Here is a 21,761-nt window from a genome sequence, read left to right as displayed (position 1 = left end):
TTGGCTATAGCAGCCGGACCATGAATACAGACTCTGTGGAGCTCCCGGCGGACGGTTTTGGTGGAAACAGGAGTGTCGAGTTGACCGGCTGTGTGTGTTTTTTGGATACAATCCGGCTTAGTCTCTGGAAATCCCTTTCAGACAGCTTCCTCTAGCATTGATAGTTACTCCTGTTGGATGTGGTTTGTCCTACATAGTGGTATGACAACATTATACTAGATACCATAGCTCTCAATACGACTTGCTGTCCTAGTCACAGATGACAAAATTTGTCCTCTTTTTATTAACTCTGATATGTTTCTCATTATGTTGTGTGGATTGCAATAGTTCATATACAGTTGTGCTATTGCAACCTTCACACTCAGGCCGCACATATATTGGCCAGTGTTTTATTGTCCAACAACCCCTGTATTTAAAGTGCTTAAGAAATAATACAGGATGTGTGAACTGTGAAGTGAAACCTTCCTGTAACTCCACAGCTACACAGACTCATGATAAATTTCATCACACACTCACAAAGTACCAAAACAGTTTTTATTTTATTTCTGCGCATGCATTTCTTAAAACACCTTTTGTTCTGACACGAATATCAGGCACCGTTTTTGTTCCCTACCATCCAACATTTACTATTTACAATGATACAAAGAATAATGAATGAATGTACAGTACTACAATAAAGACAGCTTAACAGTGTTTGGCTGTCAATTATAAAGTGTAAAAAGCCAGTTATAAAGTGCATCAAAAACCACCATTAACTAGCTCTGAAAACAATGATTCACTCATACTCATCGATGAACAATACAATACTGGACGGCTGGCAAGCAGCAGGAGTCTTCCCGTTTCTACTGTCCAGACTGAGAGGTCTTGGTCCAAGCAAAAAAAAAAAAAAAAAAATTTTAATTTAATAGTCTGGAAATATATCTGAATATGAAAATAGCAATCAGTTACAAATCCTACACACAACAACACTAGAGAAGATTCACACACAATGAGCAAGTTTTCAATTTCCTAAAAGAATGGCAACACTACTAAAGTCTTACTCCAAACAGGGACAAAAAAATCATTTGGTTCATGAAAATGTTACAATGCACCCAGATGCTTTGTTCCAAGATAACATCAGAAGCTGTTCTGCCCAACAGTGAGGTGTGTTGTGTTGCACGTGTCCATACTCGACGGCCTTGACCTCGCAGGTCTGCAGTGGCCAGCTCGGCTAAAGACAATTGACCAGAGCAGGACACTGCCAAAATAAGTGATCTTTTGTGAATGAGGAGAGATCTAGTATTTTATCCATTTATGGAGTCGTAGGACACTTGAGCGCTGGGATCCCGCTGCTTTATCGAGGCCTTCTCCGCCTCGGGCGATTCGTCATCAGGCTCGCGGTCGATTATTGGCTCTTTATCCTCATCTTCCTCCTCGCAGCTTGGCAGCTGGAAGAACGCGGTCCACCCGTGCACATCTGCAAGCTTGTGGAACGTGCGGAGGACCAGGAACATGACCATCAAGCCCACAAACAGGTACACTGGAAGAGAAAGGATTCGAATGAGAACTCGTAACTAAACTACTTTAGATAACCATTTCAAGTACTAAGGGAAGCTGAAATATTTCAGAGCTTTGTAGAAAGGAACAATTATGTATAATAATATATAATATTAGATGCCAGCCCACTGGCACTTGGTATGATATTTATAAGTTTGGCAATAATAACATTGACCAGCACATGGATAAAATATTAGGGGTGAAAGGTAAATTTCACAATTGCATCCAAGTTTCCTCAGATAGATTATATTATATGTGACCCTGGATCACAAAACTAGTCACATGACGCACGGGTATATCTGTGGTAATAGCCAACAATACATTGTATGGGTCAAAATTATAGATTTTTCTTTTATTTAAAAAATCATTAGATATTAAGTAAAGATAATGTTCCATGAAGATATTTTGTACATTTCCTACTGTAAATATATAAAACATTTATTTTTGTGAGTGAATGCAGCACAATCGTGCACATAAATGCACAACTTTAAAGGAGATTTTCTCAATGTTTAGATTTTTTTGCACCCTCAGATTCCAGATTTGCAAATTATTGTATCTCTGCCAAATATTGTCCTATCCTAACAATCAATATACCATGCATCAACGGAAAGCATATTTATTCAGCTTTCAGACGGTGTATAAATCTAAATTTTAAAAAATTGACCGGTTTTGTGGTCCAGGGTCACATATTAGCAAGTTTGTGGAGTGTACGAAGGACCAAAAACAGATACGCTGTAAGAGAACAGAAAGAATTTTAACAATCTATAGGCAAAAACTATTATAGCAAATTGTTACAATATTGTTTAAGACCTTTGCCGAAGAGAGAAACACACACAGAGTAAATGTATGAGATCACATTCTAAATACAGACATTTACAGGTGAAAAAATTACTCTCGAACGATATTCAAATTTTACGAGATAATGTATTAAAGTTCATTTATTTCAGTAATTCAACTTAAAAGGTGAAATTAATATATTATATAGACTCATTACATGCAAAGGGAGATATTTCAAGCCTTTATTTGTTATAATTTTGATGATTATGGCTTACAGCTTATTGAAAACCTTTTCACAATATTCTTATTTTGAATTTGGGTTTTTCATAATCTGTAAGCCATAATATCAAAATTATAACAAATAAAGGCTTGAAATATCTCACTTTGCATGAGTCTATATAATATATTAGTTTCATCTTTTAAGTTGAATTACTGAAATAAATGAACTTTTGCACCGTATTCAAATTATTCGAGTTCTGTATATGAAGTTGGTCCCCCCTTTGCCGCTATATCAGCTTTCCACAAGATTTTGGAGTGTCTCTGTGGGACTATTTGCCCAGTCATCCAGTCGAGCATTTGTGAGGTCAGACACTAACCATAAAACCCAAACATTAAATAAGCAAAGCATAAAATTAAATTGTACAGCTGAATTAGTATTAATGTATCGTATTTAATAATCATTCAGAGGAGACTTGCTTGGATACAATGGTGAAATTCACTTTTTACACCTAATATTTTTCCGTCTACCTAGCCATTTTTTTTAAAGCCATGAGCCGCTTATAGGAACCATATACTAATGCCTGCAGCCGGGTTGGACAACGGACATTTGTGGCCCTCGTGCTTTCTTTTACAGCACTCTGTTTCAGTCTTAGGAGACACAATATCAGTACATGGGATTCGGACATTATCGCATAATACGGTGCATCACTTTTTTCTTTTCTTTTTTGATTTTCATATAACTATTAATGACATAACCATAAAAGGGGCCACTGCATGAAAAATACCTTCATGACTTCAGCTCTAACCCTCTTAAGAGATGAAAATTAATGTTCAGGTCATATTGACTCTAGAAGCTTACTTTTTTTTAAATATATATGTATATAAAAAATATATATGCACACACACAGACAGACACAAACACAGATAGACACACACACAGACAGACACAAACACAGATAGACACACACACAGACAGACACACACACATATAAATACATTATTTATTCTACTTTTATACAACTTAAATATAGTACATTTTAAAGTTTATATTTGATGTTTTGTTAAATGAGGGAACTTTTTTTTTTTTTAAACAATGGTTTAAAAGTTATTTTTTAAAAGCCCTATCTCGGTTAAAGCCTTTCACACCCCTCACCTGTCTTTGAGCTCAACCAAAAGGTCTCTGAAAGGAAACTCGAGGAGATTCGAGTCTCTTACCCATGACTGATATCTTGTACAAAGCTCGGAGTCTCTGTCCTGGCTTTTCTGCTGGCACAAAGTCCCCCAGTCCTATAGTGCAGAGGGAGATGAAACAAAAGTAGAAGGCATCCAAGAAAGACCACGATTCTTCTATGGCGCTGAACACCAGCGCAGGAATCACAAAGAAGCCGAGCACCACCAGGACCATCAGGACGATGAAGTGCACAACGCTGGCTGCGCGGGGGTTCAGGCCGGCCCGCTGCTGGCACACGGAGATCGGCCCGTAGGTCAGGGGGTGCATGAGGCGCTGGACACAGGCTGTGAGCACCAGCATGGTGAAGGGTACACCGATCAGAGCATACACGATGGAGAACGCTTTCCCCGCATCAGAGAGCGGCGTGGTGTGGCCGTATCCTGGAAGAGAGGGAAACGAGTAAAATAATCTTTGCAGGGGAATGTTTCCAACAGGCACAACACTTCATGTCAAGTCAAATTTATCTGTGTAACGCTTTTCACAATACACAGTCATAATAGTACAGGTGAACCTCGAAAAATTTGAATATTGGTGCAAAAGTTTATTTATTTCAGTAATTCAACTTAAAATGTAAAACTAATATATTTAGGGCTGTAACGATTAATCGCGATTAATCGAAATCCAAAATAAAAGTTTGTGTTTACATAATATTGTGTAGAATTATTTTGTATATATAAATACACACACATGCATGTATATATTTGAGAAATATTTGCATTTATATACTGCATATATACTTTTATATGATTTATATTATATATAAACAGAACTATTTTATATATAAATAACACATTTTTATTAAATATATACATGCATGTGTGTGTATTTATATATACAAAATAATTATACACAATACACACACATATACTATGTAAACACAAACTTTTATTTTGGATTTCGATTAATCACGATTAATCGTTACAGCCCAAAATATATTATATAGACTCATTACATGCAAAGTGAGATATTTCAAGCCTTTATTTGTTATAATTTTGCAGCTATGAAAACCTTTTCACAATATTCTAATTTTGAATTTGGGTTTTCATAAGCTAAAGCTATTATGACAGGGCAATATAGAACAATGATACGAGTTATTTAGATCTAGCTATATTGTGTTTATAGGGTTGTCTAGCACACATCCCAGGGACATGTTTGAGCGTTGAAGGGAATTAAGATATTTACATATTGGCCAGTATTTTTGAGGATAAGTGATGTTAATAATGTATTATTGAATATGATCGGATGTTTGAGGGTTAAAAGGCTGTCGTTATTAGGAGATTTTAGATAATGGTCAGTCAGTTTCATTGTCAGAGTAAACCATTCTCAAGAGTAAAAAGTTTTTTGACAAGAATCTGATAATAACATTTCCCAAATGAAATCAGCAGTCATTTAAGAGATGATGTAGAAAAATCTAGGGTTTGGCTTTCATTTTAATTAGAAACATGTCTGATTTCAGCCTTGTGATATCATTCCTTATTGTGTTAGAAAATTACTTATATCACGGTAAAGATTTAGCATTTTCATGTGAGATGCTCTGACTTGAATCTGGGATAGTTCATCCAAAAATTAAGATTCTTAAATCATTTATTAGGATTTTTACATTTACTCATGTTCCAAACCTGTATAACCACTTTTTCTTCAGTGGAACAATAAAGACGATATACTGAACTGTGCATGTCCATACAAAAACAACTTTGGACCCCATTGACATTGTATGGATAAAAATAAATAAAAAAAATATTTTCTGTGTTCTACAGAAGAAAAAGTCTTTAAAACGACATGAGGGTGAGTGAATGATGACAGAATCTTTACTTTTGGCTGAAATATCCGCTTTATCTTGCCAATTATCCAACGCATGTGATTTCCTGACTGCATAAAGCGGTTAGTGTAATCTAATACAGGGCAGGGTCAACTACACAGGTTAACATGCTCGATGAAAGAAAGCTTTATACAGACAAACGGGTCAAAGGATTGATTTTCCATGACACTATTTGCAGGACATAAACCGAGAAGGCCAGTTAAAGCAAACAGAGCTAAACTCAAAAGAGTCATATGTGGGTTTGACAAAAACAAATATCATGAAATAACCTTAAAATCACTTTTATGGATAACATGGATACATTAAATGTGGAATTACAGTCTCTCAGATCTGTAATACGTAACCAAAAGCAAGTTTCTCCCGCACACTACAATTTGAATGTTAGGGCACACATTTGCCTCCCATGCAAAAGTTGTACTTTCTCTATCAACAGCAGCGCGACTGGGTGCAGATGACCGCTAAAGTTAAAGTGGATGAGAAACATGTGTAAGTTAATTAAACTCCACTCACAAGTACATGAAAAATATTTAAGTCATGTACACTCTGCACTCTAAATTCCACACTAGCCTAATTGCCATTACCAGTCCAATCACATGCATTCATCTGAACACATGCCTTCAATATGTCATTAAACCAATCAAATTTTAAACAAACTGAATATGAAAATAACCCTTTTGATAACTTGGAGTTGACATCACATCAGTATCTTTGATTTTATTTTATGAAATCCTGACATTTTAAGGCATTGATACAATATAGAAATTCCATACAAACACCCATCACATTAATCTATTTGAGAATGGAAATGAGGTTGTGTGTACCAAGCAAGACATTCAATCAACATTTGATTTACAATCTGACTCCAGCTTGGGTGTGTGGGTGTGTGTGTGGGTGTGTGTGTGTGTGTGTGTGTGTGTGTGTGTGTGTGTGTGTATAAAGACTTCAGGTGCAAAAGACTAAGTGCCACCTGAAATTTTCTTCTAAAATTAGAATTTTTATCAAGCTCGTATATTTAAGTTCAGTAATTTCACTTTAATGACAATTAATAGGTAATTTTCATTGCCAATAAAGTGAATAAACTGAACATAAACATGCAATCTTGATCAAAATGATATATTTACTTTAACTGCAAAAAAAAAAAAAGCAGTTAAATGCTCCATTTTCATCCTATTAGGCTAGGACGTTTTATTCTGAAGTCTAAACAATGGTCAGAAAATAATCAGATTAATCCATTTTATATCTCTAGTCTTTAGGTCAAAGCATTTATATTTTTTAAGGAGATTCCACACAAAGGGGCCTCAAGCCGTTTGCCAACATTTCCATCCTGTTGAACATCCTGTTAATCTTGCCATTGGGTAAAAAAAAGTTGTGTCAAAGTACATAAGAAGTCTGCTACACATATAGGCAATGGGATATAACATATTTAAAAATCTGGAATGACTCTGATGAACCCAGCGCCCTTAATAAAAATGCCACTCCACTGTTGTTTACAGTTACACTAGACTCTAGTATGTTCAGTTCTTCTAACGAACTTTGGAACGTTGTTTTGCAGAACTTCGAATGTTTGTGGTGTTCTACACAGTATTCTACACTCGCGTCAGATATAAGGGGCTGCTAAACGTATAGATATCAAAAATATTATGTATCAAACAAGCGCAACATCAATTAAACTCCGTTCCTGTGAAACTCACTCACCCACTGTCGTGACCATCGTGTTGGCAAAGAACAGAGAAGACGCCAAATCCCAGTTTGTACGGAGCGAGGCATTTTCAAGGACCGACACGCCGTATTTATTCGCTTTTAAAACTCTTTCTAAAAAATCTTCAAGGGCCGTGGCGTTGATGCAGCTCAGGTTGAGGAACTCAGCTTTCAGGGAAGTCAGGTTTGATTTCAGGTTGTCTTCGACGGGCCGCTCGATGGCAGAGAAAACAAGCGCTCCCAATATCAAGTAAGTGATGTACGCCAGGACGAAGCCACCGAGCACGAAGCAGGACCTGAACGCCGTGGACATGGTGGGATTTGTGAGTAACGCGATGAAAGTGATTCTTAATTTGTTGCAGTGATGTGTTCGACTGATTAAACTCCACCCTCTCACAATCCTCCACCCTCTGACTAAAGTTGGCCACGGTGGCCAGGAAATAACTGTACTCACTCAGTCACATGGGTGATGCTTTGTATTTTGTGGGACTTTGCGAGCCAAGATGCAGATTCAGAACAAACTTCACATGAGCTCGTTAATTTACACCCAACAGAGAAATCCATTATACACATAGTGTGATTACTCTCAAGTGCTCCTAAGTGCCAAGAATCTTAAAGGTGTACTTGAACATTACACCTGCAGAAATGAGTATTTCTCATTAAAATTATGAGATGAAATGATGAAATACATGAGATGAAGTCTTCAGTCAGTCTTCTAGGGAAAAGCTGTTTTGTTCTACATGTGGTTGGTCACCCCTTCTTGAGCTCCACCATGTTTAGATCGAGTTTAGAGTTTTTTTCTCTCTTGCAATTGCTAGTTTATATCTTGCAACTCTACAAAAAATTCTCACAATTCTGACTTTATTTCTCAGAATTGCAACTTTAAAGTCAGAATTGTGAGATAAAAAGTCGTAATTAGGCTACTTTTTCTTAGCTTTATTCAGTGTGGCGAATGACAATTACCTTTTTTTTCTTTCTTATTCTGTGGCGGGGGCAAGCTTCCATAGATTTAGATATGTGGGTCTTTTTCGCTTTTTTAGCTGTTTTATAGCACTTTATCTATTTGCGTCTGCAGATTTAAAGGCCGTTTTCTCAAAATTAATTTTTCAAAAATCTCCACTTCAGCTAGCCTGGGAAAACCCAGACCACTTCCGGCAAATTTAGATTTGCTCTGCAAGTGGGTCTGGCAAAGAGCCCATTGAAACCCATTTCCAATCCGCCGAAATCGCGGCACCAATCAGAAACGTTTTACACGATGACGACAGAGCAGAGACGGTGACGCAGATTTTGTACATTACAGAGATGGATGCCGCCGTGGAACATCACAACATCACTCGTTCGAATCAGCTATCGCGTCTGTTTCAAGCGATTTAAAATGGTCATTTTCGTTAACACAAACAGAGAATTGCTGAGAGCAGTGTTGCCAGATTGGGACGGTGATTTCCAGCCCAAAAGCTCACCAAAACCCGCCCACTACAAGTAAAAACCGCCCAAAATTTTACTACCAAAATAATGTGATATAATTGTATGGCCATGTCATTGAGAAGCACAATTAGTATATCCTTAAAACAAAATAACGATGATAAAAAAAAAAAAAAAAAAAAAATTTCCCAGGAAAACGGATAAAAAAAATAAAAATAAAAAAAATTCCCAGGAAAACGGATCAAAACGGATTTGACACTGTCAAAACGGCAATCAAGAAATTAACCGATGACTTTAACCCTCGGAAGTACACAGAACAAAACGCAGAATTTAGCAGTCAAAACTGATTAATCGTTGATTCAAACCTTTTTCAGCCGCTGTCAGGGACAAGTAGAGAGTGCATGCAGTCTGGACGGTGTAGAAGTTGCAGATGTCTGGTTAGGCTAGTGTGCAATGTGCATATGACCATGGAAAGGAGTCGTCCCATATTCAATTTCAATTCAAGTCATTCAACTGCTCTCATCTTTATATTCACCATCGAGTCATCAACATGTGTACGTTTTTAGAGTTGCTCACTATCTCACTCTTTACTGTAGATGCAACTTACTGTATGTCACTTTAGCATTAGCGATCACTTGAATACAGTCAGCTACAAGTTATCGCGCTAAATCACGTCTTCCTGCTGATCGCTCGTTGATTGGCTAAAAGTGCGTGCTCGTCGGTGACGTCAACACCAACGCCAGCTGACTCTGCACTGCATGGGCGTGTGTGTTGTAATGTCATGGTGACTGATTTTATGGACTACATGCACACTTTAGTTTAGTTTTTTAACCAATTAGATTTTAAAATGTAGATGTTTGAAAACCGCCGAACTGACCCCAAACCAGCCCAAATTTTGTCCACCCGCCCAAAGCCTTTTTTACCCGCACAATCAAATTCAAAACCGCCCAATTGGGCGGGAACCCGCCCAATCTGGCAACACTGGCTGAGAGTCTCGAGATGTTTCTCCGTCGCTCTGCATACGTCATGTCATTCATCGCTCTGATTGGTTTTAGATCTTTCCGACGTCCGTTGGTGACGCCCCTGTGGAAATGAATTGTCTATGGAGCTTTGCCAGACCCTTACTCAGTTACAACTGAGAGGGTCTGGGTTTTCCCAGGCTACACTTCAGCAGCACTTATACAAAATCTACAGTATTATTCCTACCTATATTATTTGTAGATCGTTTTCTGAATTATGAAGTGATAAAGAGATATCCAAAATCCTATCAAAACTTTGAAAAATCAAATAAGAATTTTAAACCTGGCTTTACCCAATGTTCAGATTTTTGTTCTAGAAATGTATACAAATTGGTGTATATTTAATTAGATAATGCCTAATTTTCATATTTAAACATTTCAGAAAACTTGTAATACAAAAAAAGTTTGCTCAATGTAATCAATCATGTATCTTTTACCCTTTTACCCTATTCACATGGGGTGTCTTGCCTTAAGAAGACATTGGTTTTACAGATAGGCTGTAAAAGTTTATTCATAAGTTACTGATGCAGGGATTTGGATTAATTTGCAGTATATTACAGCAATATGGGACATTTTTTTGCACTGTGCACAAATCACAACGACACTTAGTTTAGACCAATAAATGAGACCTCAATCGCATGACGACACGGCTTTCTTGTCAACATATTGATTGTGTCCCAAATTATCCTAAGTTTTCTTTTGAAATACAAAATAACACAGAAAGGAAAACAAACTCGTGATGAAGTCTGTTGTGAAGATGAAGCGAGGGAGAGAGTCACATGTCACTGAGGGATATAAATAGCTGCAGTTTCAGTCAAAACAGTTTAGTGCATTTCTGTTCATATCCACACTTGAGTAAACATACCTCATATAAACTCTTGAGGACAGCAGTGTGAACAGTTGGAGACAGTGAACTATTATCCTGCTAAACAAGCAGCCAAGTCACTCTGATTAGTCAAAGTTAACCAATTAAGTTTCCTCTTGTTACATCTCTGTCCAAAGGAGATGTCCTCAAGTGTTTCGATGACATAACTGGAACTAAATAATATGTGCAGATAATCTAAATGATCTGAAGTTATTTGATACGTTCATAGGTTGAGTCAGTTCACATCTGCTCAGGCCACTAAACATTGCATGGTTGAACCCTCAGTTATCCGCTTCATTCAGTCCTTAAAGGTGTTTTAATTACATCAATCAACAAACAAGCTTACAGGTTCAATTTAAAATGTTAACATTCATTTTAAAACACTTCTGAAAATATGGTCTCTATTCTTCAGGAGTTAGAAATGGTACACTACAGTGTCATATTTAGTACTTCAATCACAGGGAGAAAAGACGTGGAAACAAGAAAATGGATTTATCCGTGAGGTGGTGTATGAAAATACATTTTGTGGAAATTTGCTAGCTTTTGACAATTTTCAGGTGAAGGAGAGCTTTTTGGGGGCAGAAAGTAATTGTAATCTTTCACCCCCCCCCCCCCCCCCCTCCCCTCAAAATATATATATTTTTTGTTTATTTAATTTTTTTCATTTCTTTTTGCCGACATGAAAGGCCATATTTTAATCTACAGGTTCGCCATGGCTCCAGCTAAATAATCTTATTCTAGCAAATGTGATTCATAGATTTAAAGCAATACAAAATCAGCATACTGTAATATTTGATAAAAATAGGTCCAATAACCAGACTCAATGCTGCACAAGTCTCCTCACACCTGAACTAAACAATTAGACAAAGGTTTTTTTTTACTTGACATTTTAGTATATTTGTCCTAATTGAACCCTAATAATGCTGACATACTGAAAAACATATATTTGGTTGAACGCAAGTGTGTTTCTGGATACACAGCTGAATGAGAAACAGAATCTACCAGACACCGAGTGAGAACAGACATTGAAAGAAGAAATACACTTTAAATAAACCTAGAATAGAAGTCAATCCAGGGAAATTCAGTTTTTCAACACGTATTATTCCTCTCCGCTGAATTTCCTTTTTTCAAGGAAGCATAGGTCAAAGATGTTTCAGCAGATATAGAGACTAAGTCTTGATATTTCTGTTGAAGTCATATGACAGTCTTCTCTTAGCATTTGCAGCTAACTGCTGGTTAGATGTTGGGAGATTTGGAGAAAACCTGGAACTGGTCTTCAGTCGAACTGTCACGCATTCCTGAGGAAAAAAGGATGATTTTGTGGTTATAATATTGAAAAAATACAATTATTTATACTAAATATACTATACTATGCAAATACACCAATACCAAGCCCTGTTTATGGTACATACAGGTGAAACTAAAAAAAATTGAATATCGTGCAAAAGTTCATTTATTTCAGTAATTCAACTTAAAAGGTGAAACTAATATATTATATAGACTCATTACATGCAAAGTGAGATATTTCAAGCCTTTATTTGTTATAATTTTGATGATTATAGCTTACAGTTTATGAAAACATTTTCACAATATTCTAATTTTGAATTTAAGCTGTAAGCCATAATCATCAAAATTATAACAAATAAAGGCTTGAAATATCTCACTTTGCATGTCATGAGTCTATATAATATATTATATTTTTAAGTTGAATTACTGAAATAAATTAACTTTTGCATGATATTACAATTTTTCGAGTTTCACTTGTACACTGTGTATAAATATAATATTTTCTACTTTAAATAACATTACAAGGGATTGATGTGGCAAAAGCTCAACAGGGTTCGGTTTTAACATCAAGTTTTTTGCAATATATTATCCCAGTGTTTTCATCATTCGTTACAGCAAACTCACGGAGCTGGGACGTTCCAGATGCAGTGACTGAAGGAGAAGTTTACAGGACAGAGACTCCGCCCTCTTATATTTCACACCAATCATCCGGTCCAGATCCTGGAGGCCATCAAGTAAGCTCTGTTCCCTTTGGGCCAAAGCAAAATGATTAACCCGGAGTTTTAAAGCATGTAACAAGAAAAACAAATACCATTATTATACGTGAAATTATCAAAGAAAGATTTGTTTTGACATTTTCAGTCATCTCAAGAGGATGAAATACAGAATTTCATGCAAAACAATAAGGCCTTTGTTTTTTATCTGATGCAATGCAGTAGTATCTTGTATAACCACAAGGTGGCAATATATGATTATTATATTTGTCAGGGGTTTTCAAACTGTTCCCAGAGCCTCCCCAGCACTGCACATTTTGGATGTTTTTCATACCAGCTGATGAACTGAAAAATCCCTAATAGTAACTATTATAACTTTATAATTAATAATGTCATAATTAGCGCAGCCCAACTACAGATAATGCAACATACTTGTGCTCCCCTATATTGCTGTCTTCAGCTGGTCCTCGCAGAAGCTGCTTTAGTGTAGGAATGTATTCAGGATCTTCACAGGGAGACTCGTCAGAGGGAAAGGCCTCTAGAAAGACATTTGACTACACACACAAACCGTGAGGATCATTAGTCATCAAAGCATCAACACTGACGAGTTTCAGCTAACATTCATAGGCTTACAACAACATTCTATGATACTTAAATCATAAAGTCTTTAATGAATGTTTGTAGAGGATTATAAATAGTATGTCATTGTATCATGGCTCTTTGGAATATTTCTGACATACTGCATATTTCTGGTAAAATCTTTATGTATAATTACCGCTAAACTGTACAATTTATTTCATATATCGCATGGTATCACATGGTTACAATATTATTATTTTTTTATTTTTTTTTCACATTTATGTATTTGTTATGTAGTCTAATAAGTGGGATAATGAGCATTCATTATATCAGGATGTTTGGGACCCCAACACAAATGGGTTGGTGCAGTCGTACACTACATACTTATGCTGCCTTCACGTGCTATGGGAATTATCGTAAATATGCATTTCCTAGTTAAAAAGTGGACATGAACACCCTCTAAAGTCATATTTACCACTGGCATCATTTTGATACCCAAGTTCCCGAGTTGGGTGGGGCATAACCTTTAAAGGCCCACTGAAGTGCATTCTTCGATGTGTGGACGTAATTTCCACAGAAACAGGAAGACAGGACGGGACATATCGAACAGCTCATCCCTTTTTTAAAATAGCCAGTAGCGTTTAATTTATATCACAGCTCAGCCAGAGCTGTTGAGCTTGGTAAAGCCGCAGTTTCCTCCTAATCTCGAACAGTTTCTCCTCCTAATCTCCTCCATATCACTTTAAAATGTGGCATTCTGTGCAGAATTCGAATGGGTCCGATACGTTTTCTGGTCTGCGTTCGCACATATGAGCTTAAGCTTCTGCCTACTCCTTTTGAGCATCATATCCATGTTTTTAATTAAAAAAATTTATTTAGTTATTTACTTACTTGTTCATTTGCGCATGTATCCATCTTTAGTTTTGCCTACTGTGCTGAACCATGCTATTATGTAGAACTTTGTGAAACTTAGATGCTCAAATTTAATAAAAAAAAAAAAAAGATCTGTGCTGTCGTGTCTCTGGACCGGAGCCGACTGTGTGCGCTGCGGCGGTTCAGTGACACAAACGTGAAATCAGACTTCATTCGCTCCAATGGAAAGCATTACACTGTATGAATTGTTCCCTATCCCCTGTCCTATCCCCTATATAGTGCACTATGTGCCATTCACCATGTAGAAATAGTGAATGTGACTGATTTTCGCTTCAACGTCTGTTTATAATGTAGGGGGCGGAGCTTCAGATTCAAGCGCGCATTTGATTGGACAGAAAATCTGATGACAAGCTGAAGTGCAGCGTGATGTCATCATATATATTGGTGGACGTGAGAGACTGTACTTTATGAACTCTAAATGCGAATTTTGGCGTTATTTTGGAGCACACTTGCTTATAGATAACAGTAAGGCTAACGTATTCATATTAAAATCCAAAAAACTTAAATTTTGATTGAACTGTGGACTTCATGCTGTGACTGGTATTCTTCATTAGATTTTTTCCCACAACATCTACATTGTCTTGTCTTTAAAGTAGAGCATTAGTCACACATTTTTTTTAGTGTCTTAAATAATCTGAAAACAGAATTATTATAACTATTTACCACATAAATATAAATCTTTACCACATTATGGAGAGGAGAGAGGGAAAGGTTTGGCTTTTCGGTAGAAGGCCACCACTGGCCACCAGGCACTATCTTCTGCTCCACAGTCTCCTGGCTGAAGGCAATCCATGTGCTCTCGGACTGCTGGAATGACTGGTCTGCCGTCCAATCAGATGCCCAGGATGCGGGTTCATTTGCATCAGTGGAACTTGCGTATCCTTCTGAGAGGAGATGAGGGTTCATGAGTTTAATTTTCTTGGATCTCATACAAAAACTCCTAACAAGACCAGTAGGTGTTATGTTAATGAAAAAAGCTTCTGCTAACTGCGGTGGAAAGGTTTCACAATCTCTAGCATCATAGACATGTGCAATAACTGACAGGACGTGAAAGTGTTTAACCATACTTCAGTTCTCTGTTTTTATACACTCTGTGAACAAAGTGTATAATTAGTTATTTTTGGACCATTGGTGACAGGTACAACAAAGGCTCATTTGGGAAAATGTGCCTCTAGTACCAACATAACAGTGAAACACCAACACATTTTTATCCATTTCACACAAATTATGATTACAGGGGAAGATCATTGATTAATAAAGACTTTTCACACGGTTCTAGCATGTTATGAACTCAACACACTTTTACCATAGAGAGCATGATTTGTAAACTAATACATTATGATGTTTGCATCACATAACTGGCTCCATATGTTTGGCTTTCTCTAACATGGTAAACTTTCTTGGTTGCTCACATGGCATTGCACTTGAGCGTTCAGGTATGAGTCCAGATAAGAGCTCAAAAACGTATATAAGCAATCTAGATTACATGGTTGCTTCAGAAACTGTGTTTTTATCTATCTAACGCTTGCTTGTGTTAACACTATAGGTTAGGTTAAAGGTTTAGGGTTTAATGCTGGTGGTTTTTGAAATGGTACTGTAGATGTTATTTTCAAATGCAATTAACCTTAAGCATTAACCTTTTAGCGGCACTCATACATACTACAGCCAATGTAAAAAAACGTTACCAGATTCATGTTCATCAGTTTCAGTTAAAACTGAACATGCTTTTAGATGTTTAAATGTGCAAGTAGTCATATCATTTAACTAAAATGTCACGGCAGGCACATTATTCCAATGAGCCTGAATTGGAAATATATGGTAAATGCCTTCCACAAATAACTTATTTGTCATATAAAAGATTTTCTTGCATGACCTAAAAAATTAAAAGTAGGTTAAACCTGTTTATGTTACCTGAATCACCTGGATTTCACCTTTTTAGAGAGCAGGATTAATCCTGCGGATTATGATTACACAGTGGCTGCTAAAAATGAATTCAAGCCCGTAAGATTATTAAGGGGAGAAGTATTTGGTTTTGACCAAAGATTATAGGCAGAAGACATAGGATATGAATAAATAATGCTGTGTTTGTCCTCTGTTTTGATCAAGCCATTCCCTCTAGACACACTGCCTTTGGCATTATGGAGGTTGGCCTCTCCTCTTGTCCCATTGGCCTTGTGTTTGCATGTCATTTTAATGCTGCCTCCTGCCTTAGGCTGGTACACAGCAACAGGGGGAGTGAAGGGAGGAGGGGGGGGGGGGGATTCCAAGCAGTGCTTTAAATAATTAATATCTTCACATGAGGTCGGGGGAAGCGAGGGGGTCTGCAGGAATCCGGGTCAATCCAGACAGACTATTTAGTACTGGACCACTGGAACTGCATGTTTATCTGCTCACACAAACCCAGACAAAGCCATGTTCCTGCTCTAGAAGAGAACTTCCTGTACCTTCCCTTTCATCTTAAGTTACAAAATGTATTCATTACCCCGCTACTTTCAAGACAGTTTACTACTTACCACAGTTGTAATCCTCTCCCGCAGCCAACTGTTGGACGTCACTGGACCCGTCCATCCCGCCAGCTTGCATGAAAGCCCCAAACTCATCCTCATCCTCCTCGCCCACAACAAGAGACCCCTCGTCAGTGGCCACCTTGTCCCTGTCGTCAACTCTTGCCTGCTCTGATAGCAACTCTGAGTTCACCAGAGGCAGCAAGTCTCCACCTCTAGCCCCCACCTCCCCATTGCTTAATGCTGGGATGGCTGTTGCTATGGCTGCAGTGGTGGTAGGGGCAGGATTAGGCTGGGAGTGAATAGTGGTTACAGTTATATTGGTTGTTGGTGTGCTAAAGCCTCGTGAAGAGGATTTGTCAGACTGCTGAACTTCAAGTTCCCCATTCTCTGTGATTAATTCCTCCCAATGCTGAGGTGAGCACATGGGCGGCCTCCACTTCTTCTGCGTAGTGCTACATTCAACACCCACTGGAGTGCGGCCCTCCGGCATGACTGTACTCTTTGTTTCTGGAGGTCCGTCTCTCCGAGTTGTGAGATCACGATTCTCCACCGAATGTAGATTCTCACGGCCCATTAGGCGCTCAACTGGCCTGGATTCTTGATTCTTCTCAATGCTGACAGGGACTTCAGAGGGAGTTTTAATGGAAGAATGATCTATGCTTGGCTCAATATTACTGTTTGTTGTGGTTGATTTTATTTCTAGACTTTCGAAGTTAGTATGAGCAGCCTCAGATGCTACAGGTGATCCTAGGTTTGGCACATCAGCAACAAAGTTATGAATGTTCTGGTGATCATTTGATTCAAGGTCACATTTACTAACCTTAGTGTCTGCTTGTGCATCACCATTGGCACAACTGGATCCTTCATCTATTTCAGAACAGTTATCGGATTGATTAACACTCATATCGGCTTCAACCTGCTCACCTGGTTTGGCAGAAGAGCAGCAGGTTTGTGGGTCCGTGCTCTCGGGTGCAACAGTTTTCCTCGATACGGGGGAATGAGCCCTTTTGTCTTTGCCCAACTCATTGATATCTTCCTGACTTGGATAGCTAGCACTAGTACCTTTCTGGCATTGTGTTATTGTTGTACCTGGTGCTACGTTAAGTGGCTGCGAGTCTGTAATAACTGCATTTTTTTGTTCCGGCTCACAGTGCTGATTGGCGATTTCCTTTTTGCCGTGAGCTGTTGTTCTTCTCTCCGCTGAGCCTGTTGTTTTACTGCACTTCCTCCATTTTCTTATGGCCCTGGGCTTAGCCTTGAATAATCCTCCGTCGTCTGTCCCATCCTGGCTCACCCTCTGCCCCCTAGAGGAACATATAAGCTCTTCTTTTGTCCCCTCAAGAATGACAGTGTGAGTCCGTGGACCTGTGACTCTCGCTCCAGCCCCTCGGTTTCCAACAGCACAGATGTAGCTGCCTCGTCCCTGGGCCTTGAGAAAGAGGCAGCGAGTCTGAGTCTGCCTGCCACCCCCCTCACTGCCTTTCAAAGTGGCCACAGTTACAAGAGCACCAAGACCGCCTTGCCTGACCCCTGGAGTTCTTGCTGCACTATTTGTACTTTCCAATGTGTGCCCATAGCCACTGCTAACCTGACCTGACCAGCTTCTCTGCCCCACCCTGTCTTCAGGAGGCTGTTGGCATGTGCTTTGTGCCCGAGATCCATTAGCAGCCTTTCTCCTGGCTTTAGAGTAGCCACCACTCACAGCCCACGCTCTCAGGCCTTTAATCAGGGGTATGGCTCCAAACTCAAGGGCACTGCTCAATGAGACATTGGTTCTTCGGCATTCGTGCAGTAGCTCCCGATGGGCCATTTCCAAGCAGTTATTGTTGTTGTTCTGTTGCAGCATTCTTCTTAGTGCAATAATATCAGATTCTGTGGTGGGTAAGAATGGCATTTAGGATGTCAAAATCTTCAAATGTTTCTGTTAAAGCACATCTTTTATTATTTAGCCACAGAATGCAAATGGCATATATCTTTATGTACGTCTGATGATTAAAGGTCAATAAAAAAACAAGTACCAGGTCAAATATTAATTCAGTTCATGGCAAATTGTCTTCATATAAAATTTTAAAGTTAATTTATTTACTATGCCTTTTTAATTCGAAATTATTATCAATGTCCGAATATGTATATATATTGAAATCGAAAATATATATATTTTCTTGCATTCATTATAACTGCAATGTATATTTTAATTATTAATCTGTTACTGTATATAGTACAATTGTGTAGTTTATATTTCTATTATAGTTTACTGTGTTTCATAGTTATATACACACTGTAATTGTAGAATATTGTAATATTCAATAAAATACACGTACACTACAATATGAATAATGTTTTTATTTTTATACTTACAACTATTATAAAAGATATTGTCATATCAAACCACGGAAAGATAGTTCTTTCTTAATTCTGTTTAAATTGTATTATATATTAGTGGTCAAATCGATTAATCATGATTAATCACATCTAACATAAGTTATGTGTTTATATAATATATGTGTATGTATATATATATATATATTATTATATTTATATACGTGAGCGTGTGTACACACACATATACAGTATGTATGCATATATATATATTAGGGCTGTCAAAAGATTAATCGCGATTAATCGCATACAAAATAAAAGTTTCTGTTTCCATAATATATGTGTGTGTACTGTGTATAATTATTTCTATACATAAAAACACACACATTCATGTATATATTTAAGAAAAATTGCTTATATTTATATATAAAATATTTATATATAATATAAATTATATAAATGTATATACAGTATATAAATGCAATTTTTCCTTAAATATATACATGAATGTGTGTGTATTTATACATAATAATTCTACACAGTACACACACATATTATGTAAACACAAACTTTTATTTTGGATGTGATTAATCACGATTAATCTTTTGACAGCCCTAATATAAATATATATATATATATATATATATATATATATATATATATATATATATATATATATATATATATATATATACATACACGCATATGTATCAATGTAAGTATGCATATATGTATACAGTATATAGGCCTATATAATATGTTGTAATTATAATTGTATTTTATACAGACTGTTTTATTTGGTTATGTTTTTTATTAGTAGGCTACATTTAATACTTTAATCTTACATTGTATACTATTACTGTCTTGTACATTTTTCTTAAATTTGATTTCGCATATCCCAAACTATGTCACGATGATCGGAGGACGCTGCGTTACGTAGTCTACACACACACAATACGTGATCGCATCACTTGCACCAAATCGGGAGTCTGTCATTAACTAACACTTGCCCACACAGATGTAACCTCGGGAAGGGGGAATTATGTGCATCGATTCTTTTTGTGGTTTGATATGCTAATATGTATCTTCTAAAATCATAAACAACCAATCTTTTGTTTCTTTGTATCATGTTTCTTACCTTTACCGCGTGCCAGTCATTTCCCTCATGCTGATGCGATGTCACGAATCACACAATTCCAGCGGTAGGTTGTGAAGATGCTGCTGGGCTGAAGGATTTTAGCTTTAACCTTCATGAGGATTTTGGACTGTTTAGAAATTATGATATCCATGTCACCACGTCGTTTTAAGGCAGCATATCCGAATACAGAGCATCGTAGATTTGTAGCGTAAGATATTAATCCCATGTACGTTTCATGTGCTCCGTTAAAGTGAGCGTCGCGCTACACCTCCGCGTCTCCTCATAGCGCAGGCTGCGTTGTGCGTTCACTGGCAAAGCAACGCAGAGCCTCCGCAATCCAGTGCGTGCCACCAGCTGACCAATAGCAGAGCGTGCATAACGTCAGTGCTTTTATGCTTACGCACGAAGAGGACACGCACACGCGCCAACACATAGTACTTCATCAGAGAGCTTTTCCAGGTAACACTTTAGAATAATGGTCCGTTATAAGCTCCAAAAGTAACTAGTAATGAGAAGTACAACATTAACACTTCAGCTAATACTATTAACTAGAAACAAGCTTAGTAGCCTAAGTAATATCGAATTTAGGAGATAGGTAATCAATAATCTACTCAATGAGATTAGCCTCATAACTGTAATTGACAAATTATAAAGAACATTAGGCTATCTTGTGTCTGAGACGTAATCAGTCATCATTTTTACTCCGAATATAGTCATAAAATGCATCACTGGTGTTACCTAACTACTAGTGATCTGGACCATTATTTTAAAGTGAAAAATATGTTAGTATGTATAGTAGTTCCTGCATAGTGACTAACAGCTGAGTAATTAGTGATGCATTATGACCACATTGAGAGTAAAAAACACAATTGCTAACGTCTCAGATGTTGTGATTAGTATAATTAATAAGTAATTTTTTATAATTTGTCATAATTACCTATTCGTTATTAATTATGCCAATCTCATTAAGTAATTAATGATTAGGCTACCTAATAAGTAGCCTAACTATCTTAGTCCTAAATTCGATATTACTTACTGATTAGTTTCCATATTAGTTAATAGTAGCCTATCTGAAGTGTTAACTCATTATTGTCCTGCATTACTTCCTGCATAGTTGCTTATTAATGATGGACCATTATTCTAAACCCTTTTTTATTTAGATCTGTCAGTTCTGGTGAGTATTTCTTACCTAATGTCGTCAGCTTCTGAAACCCTCTTGCACTCTCTCTTTTGCTAGACTTCTTTCTTTTAGTCAAATAATTGAAATTCAACAGAACTCAAAACATAAAGACAAATAACGTGGTAATTACATTAGGCACTTTAAATATAATTAGAATCATTCAAATGTCCCCTATATATCAGTGTGTTTTGTAGCTATAATACACAACTTTATTTTAAAGGGATATTATACTCAAAAGTGGAAATTGTCATCATTTACTTATCATCATGTTGTTCCAAACCTGTATGATTATATTTCCTTTATACTTATGCCTATAACACATTTATGGTGTTTAGTTGTATAACTTAAAAACTCCAGTCTCCTTTCAAAGTAATTGCATGGACAAAAACAAACAATATTATACAAAATGTCTGCTTTTGGGTTTTCATGAAAGAGAGTAAGTAATAGGCTGAGTTTTGAATGACACAAGGGTTTAGTAAATGACTGTATTACATTTTTGAGTAAATTGTTCCTTTAATG

The 21,761-nt window shown here is 37.1% G+C and overlaps 2 protein-coding genes across 4 annotated transcripts; both read right to left on the bottom strand.

Moving 5' to 3' along the window:
- Positions 1-342: 342 nt before the first annotated feature.
- kcnk6 (potassium channel, subfamily K, member 6) lies at positions 343-8,074 on the bottom strand. 2 transcript variants are annotated; one of them, XM_079621941.1, is made up of 3 exons: positions 7,278-8,074; positions 3,748-4,143; positions 343-1,519 (listed from the first exon to the last, which is right to left on the bottom strand). In XM_079621941.1, the coding sequence occupies exons 1-3, from the start codon at positions 7,591-7,593 to the stop codon at positions 1,284-1,286; spliced, it is 948 nt and encodes a 315-aa protein (XP_079478067.1). In that variant the 5' UTR covers positions 7,594-8,074; the 3' UTR covers positions 343-1,283. The 2 variants fall into 2 exon arrangements, with proteins under 2 accessions (XP_079478067.1, XP_079478068.1); XM_079621942.1 differs by having other exon boundaries at positions 516-1,519; positions 3,686-4,143; positions 7,278-7,704.
- Positions 8,075-10,883: 2,809 nt separating this feature from the next.
- On the bottom strand, positions 10,884-20,425 carry LOC307003489 (uncharacterized protein). 2 transcript variants are annotated; one of them, XM_079621940.1, is made up of 6 exons: positions 20,063-20,425; positions 16,612-18,477; positions 14,783-14,982; positions 13,019-13,140; positions 12,498-12,621; positions 10,884-11,884 (listed from the first exon to the last, which is right to left on the bottom strand). In XM_079621940.1, the coding sequence occupies exons 2-6, from the start codon at positions 18,449-18,451 to the stop codon at positions 11,756-11,758; spliced, it is 2,415 nt and encodes an 804-aa protein (XP_079478066.1). In that variant the 5' UTR covers positions 18,452-18,477; positions 20,063-20,425; the 3' UTR covers positions 10,884-11,755. The 2 variants fall into 2 exon arrangements, with proteins under 2 accessions (XP_079478066.1, XP_079478065.1); XM_079621939.1 differs by having other exon boundaries at positions 14,783-14,979; positions 20,063-20,363.
- Between the last annotated feature and the right edge of the window lie 1,336 nt (positions 20,426-21,761).

The sequence above is a fragment of the Phoxinus phoxinus genome (assembly GCF_949152265.1).
Source record: "Phoxinus phoxinus genome assembly, chromosome: 8".
NCBI lineage: Eukaryota > Metazoa > Chordata > Actinopteri > Cypriniformes > Leuciscidae > Phoxinus > Phoxinus phoxinus.
This window is presented reverse-complemented; position numbering and strand designations above follow the sequence as displayed.